Raw genomic sequence first — 9,733 nt, 5'->3', positions numbered from 1 at the left:
ATTTGGTGTGTTGTTATTTTCATTATGAATGAGAAGTTGTAGGAAAAGGCTTTGGGATGGTAAGAAAAACACATTATGGAATTGGTTTCCAAACAGCCTCGAATCCACCCAAGCAAGCTTTAACCACAATTAAAAACAAAGCTACAGTTTTATTTCTGAGTCTGCCTTCTCAGCATTTTATTTAAATAAATTTACAAACTAATAGTGTATGTGGGATATTTATATTTCACTCGTCCATATTCAGTTTCAAACATACTTTCCTGAATATCGTAATCTTAAAACTCATATTGTCCATACTGGCTGCACCTAAGGAAACTTACCAGCGGGAAAAAGATCTGATATTTGTGGAGGCAGAAGCTTGATATATATTAACTCATTCAAACCTTACAACAATTCTGCCAGGGATTTTATAGGGGAGGAAAATGGTGCTCCCAATGGCTAAGTGATAGCACTGGGACTATAAATCTGGGTTATCTAGCTACGAAGACAATACTCTTTATACTGAAATACCGGGTGGATATGAGAAGCCTGTAGAAATCTAGCTTACCTATTCTATTAGACCTTTTTTTTTTACTGAAAACAGAAAAAAAAAAAAGAAATCCTAATCCTGGATGAACATTAGTTGTCTTGTTCTGTCGGGACTGATGAATCACTGTCAGGTTTAACTATGTAGGACCTGGAAAAGTCCCTGTGCAGGGCCGCTGGGCGACCTGGAGGTGGCTCCTTGGACAAGGAACGTGTAGCTTTTCTGACATAAAGGACTGTGTTAGTCGATCTTTAAACGCCCTTCCAGTTCTACAGTCCTTTGATTTTAAATTATGAACTTCTATGAACCTCGAGTGAGGCATGAGACTCTAGGCTTTGTGGGATGTCTACAGGAAGGACAAGAGTCATCAGCTCAAAGTAAAGAAAAAACTCTGAGTTCATGACCCCTTGGAGGTCATGTAGGTTAGCTCTATCTCTTCTACAACTTCCCAGCTCGGTGGCCCTCCACGATGAGCTTTGAATGCCCAAAGCGCAGAAGGAAATCTGACGATCCTAGAAAAACACCCAATCCCCATCGTGGGGTTCCCTATCTTGGCAAATTTCTCCAAGTCTAAAACCTTTCTCAGGACTACAACACCCAGCAGGCTACACCCAAAGCCAAAGCTATTGGTGGTCCCTCCTGGGTTTCTTCCGTTGTGGCAGCTAGTGAAGCCAATAGAAAGGAAAGGCAATTCTGACCAACCAATCCTGGAGGGGTAAGGCGGGTCCTTTCTAGATTCCGGCTCCGGCTCCTCCTCCGGCCCACCGAGGCGGCGCTGTCCCTGACCGAGCTGCGGGAGCGAGGTGGGTCTGGGCTGGGCCCGAGGTCGCGGGGTTAGGCGGACATGGCTTCGCTGGGGACACTGAGCTTGGCCTCCTCCCTCTTTTTAGGGAGCTAGAAGCTGTGGCTTTGCTCCTCCGACCCAATAGGGGCCCTGTTATTCCCGCTGCCCCGACCCCTGTACCCCTCCCTCGGCCCACGCGCCGGCTGCTGGCCCCAGCCCTTACCCTCCGGCCCTTCTCCTGTTGGCCTTTTGAGTACTCCAGCCCTCCTGCCACTGACCATATCTTTGGGATTAGCTCCTCCTCTCCCATCCCTCTGGCCCCAAGCCCGCCGGTAACTCCGAACCGAGCTCCTGTCCTCCAGAGCGCTCTTACCCTCGGACTCCACCGTCAGCTTCTCCCCTATCCACAACACACACACCAGCCTCTTGGGCCCCGGTTCCCTGGAACCTCTGATTGCAGCGTTTGCGCCCTGTCTCTTGACCATTTTCTCGGATCCTCTGACTCCTTTGGTCCTCCTCTACCTCTGACCCGTTATCCAGCACCCCATACAATTCCCTCTTCAACATCTTGCCTCTAGTCTTTCCAAGGCCCTCTACCCAATTCCTCCCAGCAGTTCTTGACTTGACCCTAAAGAACCGGAACTTTGGCCCTTCAGACCAAGTTCCAGCTTGGTCCTTTCCATCTAGCCCAGGCCTTTGGCCTTCAGCATCTGACTAGCCCCATCTTCTTGGCTCTTACTTTTTAGACCTGGCCTCTTCTCCACTGCCTGAATCCCTTTCACCCTTGGTCCCTCTTGTATCTTTGAGCCTCCTGCGAACACAAACCAGATGGGCTCCGTTGTTCCCGAGATCTCTGAAATGTGATGTGAAAGTGCCTTCTGTACCTTACCTGCCACTTTCTTTCCCTTAGATAATAGGTTCTCCGTCTCTGAGTTCCAATCTTGCTCACTCACCCTCCCTGCTCGAACATCACCTTTTCCATGAAGCTGCTCATCCCCAATCTCTTCAGGGAGATATGCCTGTGTCATCTGAATTCCCATGGCACTGTTTTTTCTTCCCTCCTTCCTTCTCTCTCTCCTTCCCTTTATCCCTCTCTCTCCTTCCAATACTACTGTGGTGCATAAAAGCATTGGCTTTGCAATGATGGACATAGATCTCAGTTCTGCCACTCACTTTGCTGTGTGCCCTTGGACAAGTTATAATTTCTCTGTGCCTCAGTTTCCTCATTTCTAAAATAAGTTGTGAAAATGAAACGAGATGATTCATATATACTGTTTAGTTCAGGGCCTAGCACTTGGTACGATCTTAAAAAATACTATTATTATTATTGGTTCCTGTATAATCTGCCAGGTGCTGTTTGAGGCACTGAGTGGGTACAAAGGTGTTTAAGGCACAGCCCCTGTCCCCCCGGAACTTAACCTTCTACTGTACAAGTTTCTTGAGTTCATGGCCTGTTTCACTGCACTGTACCATAAACTGTTTGAGGGTGGTAACCACAATCCTAAATCTTTTCACTCTTGTTTTGACCCAGCATTAAGCCCTAGGTCGAGTCAGAGCATGGTAAGATACAGGTTCTCAGAATAGCCGGATTGGAAGTGAGTGGAGGCTGTGTAGCTCATTGCATGGAGCCCTCAGTGGGGTGGGCACAGGCGGGAAGTGAATTAAGATCATATTCACTCACACATTCAAAAACATTTGAGCAGTGGGCCTTGTGTTGGGTAGAGATTACCAAAATAACCCAGTCCCTGCCCTCAAGTTGCTTGTAAACTATTAGTGGAAACAGACATGTAAACAGATAATTGCAAATTACTGTAAAAGTAAGTACAAGATTCTGTGCAGGCATAAAGGAGGAAGTGGGCAGGAATCAAGAGATTGCTGAAGAACAGTGAGTGGCAATGGGCACAAGTAAGCATGAAATAAGTTCTGGAGACAGGCCATGCCTTCATTTATTCAACTCATTCAGCATGTATTCATTAAGGATCTACTCTGACAGCCACTACTCTAAGAGTTTGGGTTACGTTAGTGAATAAAACAAAGACTCTGGCTCTCATGGGACATAAGTTTTAACAGAGAAGACAGACAATAAATAACAGACATAATAATTGGAATGTTAGAAGGTGAGAAGTGCTGTGGAGTAGGAGGACTGGGAGTGTGGGAGAGGTTTGTAATATTTAAAAGCATGGTCAGGAATCAGTGAATAAATATCAAAGAATAAATCATTTCTGGCATTTACTTGCAGTTTGAAAATGAAACAAGCCAATTATTTTTCACATTGCTTATTTAGATTCTTCAAGAAACACTTTCTAATTGATTTGTTTTAAATAAAGTTTTATTGGTACATAGTCACACATTCATTTATGTATCATTTATAGCTGCTTTTACAATACAATGGCATAGTTGAGTAGCTGCAACAGAGACCCTATGGCCCCAAATATTCATTCAATATTTACTATCTGGCCCTTTACAGAAAGCTTGCCAACTGCTACTTCTTAAAAATTTGAGGCTCTTTCCATATTTTACAATTTAGATTATATACAGTCTTGTACCATTTTATAATTAAAAAATTATTTTTTCCTAAGATCACATAGGGATCTTTTTCATTCTTGTATTCTCTACAGGGCTGGGACATAGTGTCTTCAACAAATGTAATAGTGGCTGCCATTTGCTGAATGACAAGTACATGCCACACACTACAATGAGCATATTCTAGGCATTTTCTCTAACACAAAGTCCTGTAGGTTGGTGTCACAATTATAGTGATGTGGGAGTTGAGGCTCAGAGTGGTTGAATAATTTGCAGAGTTATAAGGGTAGTTTTTGTCACCATTGGGCTCCAACCTAAATGTCATTAGTGCCCTTCCATTACTCGTTTTCTAAAAATACTTGCCGATGTGAAGGAATTACTAATCTTTCCTTTTCTATCATCAATGTCCTATCACATCTGTGCTTCCTTCCCTTATCCCCTTGTTCACGTCCCTCTGTACAGTATCTTCACCAGCCCACTCTGCCTTTTGAAATGTCAGTATTTCTTCAAGGCCCAGAGGAGCACCACACTCTCCTCTGATCAGATGTGCTTTTTCCCCTCATTCCTTGTTCTTGGCTGTAGGACCTTAAAGGAGTCTGTGCAGCTTAGCAGGCATTTATTAATGTTTGCAAAAAGAAGGCCCAGTGCTGGTCCCTGTGTGTGTGTGTGTGTGTTTGTGTACGTGGCATGTAAGTGTGTGGTTGTGTATGGTGTGAGAGTATAGCTGTATATGTGTATGGTGTGTGATTGTGTAGCCATGTATGTAGCTGTATGTGGGAGGGCTGTGTATGGTATATTTGTGTGATATGTATGTATATGGCTGTGTGTGCTGTGAGAGATTGTGTGGTGGTATGAGTGTGTGTGTGTGTGTGTGTGTATATGTGGCTGTGTATGTGTGCCTGAGTGTGGTATTTATGTGTGTTGTGAGAACGTGGCTGAGTGTGGTGTGTGAGTATGGCGTGTGTGTGTGCATGTGGTTGTATACAGTGTTTGAGAGGGGAAGTGTACTGATCAATCAGAACAGACAAAGCCCAGGCCCTGCAGTAGGTCTTGGAGGTCTCAAGTGAGTTGTTGTGAGGTCTGGGGAAGGGAATGGTGGCAGAACACTTAAGAAGATTCAAAGCTGGGCCTTGTAAACAACTAGGAGAGCTTCAAGAATTAGAGGTTCTGTTATATTCATTTTGAAAGCAGGCAAAACTTTTAAAGAAGGTTTTTCAGAAAAGATCAAGAGGAGTTTCAGTGAACAATTAGGCAGTAAAACTAAACTCATCCTAAAATGGAAGCTCCTTTACTTACACTTGAATTATAGTCTAGACTGTTATTGCTTAGTGGTATTAAGAAAAATGATAATATTCAGATTGCACAAACATCATCTGTTGGTGGCGGATAAAACAGTGCCTTCTTTTTCTTCTGGTTTGGTAGCTTTAAATATTTGTGGAAGTTTGTCACTTGAAAGTTAGTAGGTAAAAGCATTCTATGCAAGCATTCTAGTTAATTGAGGTTACTTCTGATAAATGGTTCCATGGGGAAGGTGTATGTCCCTCCAAACAGAACAAAAGGTTTCCTGTGGTCAGGCCTGACCTGAGGAATAAAGGTGTTGGCCATTTGTGTTCATTCTCAGGGTTCAGAGATGGGCAGTGAGAAGGAGCAGAGTCCAGAGCAGCACCTGCCTGAGGAAGGGGAACGGGGTAAGCCTTGGCGAGTGGATGACTCAGAGAGTTTTCGGATCCCGGATGGGGAGAAAGAGCATGGGCAGGAGAGCCAGTCTGAGGGGCCACAAGGGATTCATCCAAAAAAGCCATGGCAGAAAGTCACTGTCCCTGCTGGAGAGCCAGGGGACCCGATGGCTCATCCAAGGTTGGAGGCGGATGAGAAGCCCTTTATATGTGCCCAATGTGGCAAAACCTTCAACAATACCTCCAATCTGAGAACTCACCAGCGGATCCACACTGGCGAGAAACCTTACAAGTGTTCTGAATGTGGCAAGAGCTTCTCCAGAAGCTCCAACCGTATCCGGCATGAACGGATCCACTTGGAAGAGAAGCACTACAAATGTCCCAAGTGTCAGGAGAGCTTTCGGCGACGCTCTGATCTCACCACACACCAGCAAGATCACCTGGGCAAGCGGCCATACCGCTGTGACATCTGTGGCAAGAGCTTCAGCCAGAGTGCCACGCTGGCTGTGCATCACCGGACCCACCTTGAGCCAGCACCATACATCTGCTGTGAGTGCGGGAAGAGCTTCAGCAACAGCTCCAGCTTTGGGGTGCACCACCGCACTCACACAGGCGAGAGGCCTTATGAGTGTGCCGAATGTGGGCGGACCTTCAGCGATATCTCCAACTTTGGAGCACACCAGAGGACCCACAGAGGGGAGAAGCCCTACCGATGCACTCTGTGTGGGAAACACTTCTCTCGGAGCTCAAATCTCATCCGTCACCAGAAAACACACATGGGAGAGCAGGCTGGGAAAGATTCCAGCTGAAGGAGAATGAGGGAGAGAACGAGAGACTCCAAACTAGTGTAGGAAGATCGTTAGGATCTGCTGCTACCCCCTTGACCTCAAGCCCTTCGTCCCACTTTGGAGAATGGTTTCCTGTTGCCTGTGAAGCCAGGATCTCCAGGAAGTTCTGAGAAGGGACTCCGAGTAAAAATCCTTGTTCCTTTCCAGGCCAGTTTCTTGTCTCAGAAAGTCAGAGGATCTGGTCTTCGCTTCATCTCCTTGGGGTGAAAGAGAAATAGGGTAGGCTTAGTACATGCTCATATAATTAGGGTAACTGTCCCTGGCCTTTGAGAATGTACCTGTGAATGGGCATCACTGTATGAAGGTCCTCCAAATTGTCTATGAACTGTTTAGGGCACACTGCAGTGGCCTGCTAGTTGCCATCTGCTGTGCCCCAAATGGGCTGGGAGGAGCAGACTTCTCAATAGAAGGAGCCTCCCTGGCCCAGAGAAGAAGTCTGAGGTCCTGCCTTAGGAATGAAAGAGAAGCCCTTAGGGAGCCATGATCCAGGGACCTTCACACTCCCCTATGTCTGTGACTTGTTATCCCCACCCCAACTTGCATCTGTTCCCCAAGTGATTAGCAGTAAAACCCTTCAATGAAAAGGACCTGTGTACTTATTTGGGGGCATCACAGACGTGGGGAGCTGGGGAGATGGTGTCTCTGCAGCTACCCTCTAAGGGAGTTGAATTTCAAGACAGACATAGTGGATGGTTGCTCTGGAAAGGAAAAGAAGGCAGGCTGAGTCTCTAGGCCTTTAAGAAGGGAGGATAAAGGAAAGGAAGCGACATTAATTGAGCATCCACTATATGCCATAGATTCCACCGGTCACATTTACATTTTTTATTTCATTTGTCACAGCAACCCTCAGGGAATAAGATGAGGAAAGGTAAAGTCACTTGCTGTGAAGTCACATAGCAGGTATGCGGTAGAACCAGAGTTCAAACTTGGGACTCCCTTGATTCTGAGCTGATGCTCTTTTCACTACATTGACCTTGTTGACTTCTGAAGAAGGAGCAGCTTAGAGGGCTGGCCTGGGACCAAGTGATTGCCTGGAGGTGGAAGCTAGTATGGCCTCTTGATTGGGCCCTGGACCATTTGCTGTGTGGGAAGTTAGTGCCAACTTTTTCAACTTTATTGATAGAGCACTTATTCTGAGCCTAGGAAAAATTACTGTGGCAGGGAGTAGGGGGTGAGGGGTGGGGGAAGATGAACCCATAATGTGAGTCTTTGCCCTTAGCAGCAATAGTTTAGTTTCCAAGTCTGAGACAAGTTGGCAGGATCGTGCCTGTCTTCCTGCCCTGGTTTAGGCCTGGCTTCACATGGCAGATTTCAGTGTTTTCTACATGGAAGTTTAGTGTTCACCCAGATTTCCTCCAACAAATATAAAAGACTCTCTACTTCTTACCATTCTGGGGTCCTGCTCCTCCAGAGTAAGGGACCCTCTTCATTTGTAGCTAGCTGACAGAATGTGAATCTGGCACCAGGCTTGGAACTGACACCACCCATGTGACTTGACCTATCACATGGGACCCTGCCACTCACCTACATCTTCTTTACACTCATCTTACTGAATTCTCGAAACCACCCTGTGAAGTTAGAATTATCTGCATTGGATAGTTGAAGAAACAGGTTGATAGAAAGTGACTTACCCAAGATTACATGGCACGTAAATGGCAGGATCAGGAACTGAAATTTCTGCCCAAATGAAAAGCCTGTATTTTTTTCAACTATAAAAGAAGCCTTCCCAAATGATTCTCTGACATTGGTAGGAGACTTTACAGTTTACAAAGCACTTGATTTCAGAGACATTTTCCTACTCCTTGAAAATCTCAATTCAAAATACTTTAAACATAGTAACCCAAACTTGCATGTATGAATTCCCACACTCCCTAATAATAAAAGTTGCCATCTATCAAACATCTGCTGAGCACCAGTTATTGTACACCTATTACCCTTTATAACTGTCCTGCAAGGTAGCAGTATCCTCATTTTCAAGATAAAATTCCGAGAGGTTAAATGACCTTATCTAATAACTGAGCTGGGATTCAAATCAAGTATGTCTGATTCCAAACCAAGCTCTTCATTATTTATACCCATGACCAAGCTAGGTGTGTTGTTCTCCTCTTAGTCTGGGGAGGTTGGTATCATCATCCTTCCAGACTTAGAGCCTTCGTGACAACTACTGTTAACTTTTTGGGACTCTCTGCTGCCAGTAAGACCCCGGACCAATGCACCAGGCAATCTGCTTTGATCATGGTACATAACTTGCCAGCTAATCTCATTCACCCTTTTTGGACCAAGTTCATAGGCTAGGATTTCTGTGTTGTCCAGACATTTGAGTCTTGACTAGTCCATTTATTCACTCTCTGACTTCCTTGTTTAATTTCCTTTATTTTCTCCTTCATTCCCTTTTCCTCTTCCCTTTCTCTCTTTTCACTCCCCCCGCTTCCTCCCTCCAAGCTACTAGGAAGACTGACAATGAGAACTGGCTCCTATGTTCTGAGTGCAGAAGGTGTCCGGGGAACACAGGTCAAAATGGTTAACTCTGGAAGGGGAGGAGAAGGCTGAATGATGACTGAATTTAGTCTTGAAGAATGAACAGGGTTTACTAAGAAGAAGGGAAGGCTTAGTGTTTTAGAGAATGGTGAAATGTTTGATGTAGTTGAGAGTGTCCTGTATGAGGAGCAGATGGGACTGGCAACGTAGATGGAGGCCAGATCATGAAGGGTGTTAGATGCCAGGATAAAAAATTTGAGACTGTACAATAGAGAATTTAAAGCAGGGGAATGTCATGATCACATTCACCCTTTAGGAAGAACATTCAGGTTAGTGTGGAGGGTGAACTAAAGGGGGTCAAGTAAGCAGGTACCAGCTGGGGCTCTTCTGACCCACAGAGATCTCTGTATGATTGCCTCACGGCCAATTACACAGAATAGGAGAGTCCAGATCCTCCACACAATTTCTATAGGTTCCCAGGTCTTATGCTTTTATGGTCTCTTGCCCGAGGTTCAAGCCTCTGTTTTGTCCCCATTAGCCCTATCACAAAACTAAGCACCTTTACTGGCTTTCTTGAGAAATTCTGTCACACCAAGCATTTTGTAAGTTTAGAATCCTTTTGAGAAATTGGGAATCTTGGGGAGGGGTTACATGTTACGACCTTACTCTCCTCTCTCCTCCTATTTCTGCCTTCACCTGCTCTCTCCCAGAATGCCCTGAGAACTCTAGGTTGTTTTACTGTATTATAAAAAGTTGTTTAGCTTTCCTCAGCCCCTGATGCCAGTTTGCATACACAGACACATCTAGGAGCTCAGCAGAACAAAGCCCTCACCATTTAACAGCATACACCCACCCCATAAAGCAGTTGCAAAAATAAAAAAAAAAAACTCTTGGAGAT

General features: G+C 45.2%; 1 protein-coding gene and 1 long non-coding RNA gene across 3 annotated transcripts in view; one reads left to right on the top strand and one right to left on the bottom strand.

The window, feature by feature from the left end:
• Positions 1 to 1,268: 1,268 nt before the first annotated feature.
• Positions 1,269 to 8,256, top strand: ZNF691 (zinc finger protein 691). The gene is made up of 2 exons (XM_039868806.1): positions 1,269 to 1,329; positions 5,455 to 8,256. The coding sequence occupies exon 2, from the start codon at positions 5,464 to 5,466 to the stop codon at positions 6,316 to 6,318; it is 855 nt and encodes a 284-aa protein (XP_039724740.1). The 5' UTR covers positions 1,269 to 1,329; positions 5,455 to 5,463; the 3' UTR covers positions 6,319 to 8,256.
• The window catches only part of LOC120607185 (uncharacterized), a 22,962-nt gene continuing 19,667 nt past the window's right edge, over positions 6,439 to 9,733 (bottom strand). For both annotated transcript variants that reach the window (XR_005654084.1, XR_005654083.1), the window contains one exon: positions 6,439 to 6,554. This is a non-coding gene — a long non-coding RNA (uncharacterized LOC120607185). The remainder of the gene's footprint in view (positions 6,555 to 9,733) is intronic.

Source organism: Pteropus medius, unplaced genomic scaffold, assembly GCF_902729225.1.
Source record: "Pteropus medius unplaced genomic scaffold, Ma_sr-lr_union100, whole genome shotgun sequence".
In the NCBI taxonomy this organism is placed as follows: domain Eukaryota; kingdom Metazoa; phylum Chordata; class Mammalia; order Chiroptera; family Pteropodidae; genus Pteropus; species Pteropus medius.
This window is presented reverse-complemented; position numbering and strand designations above follow the sequence as displayed.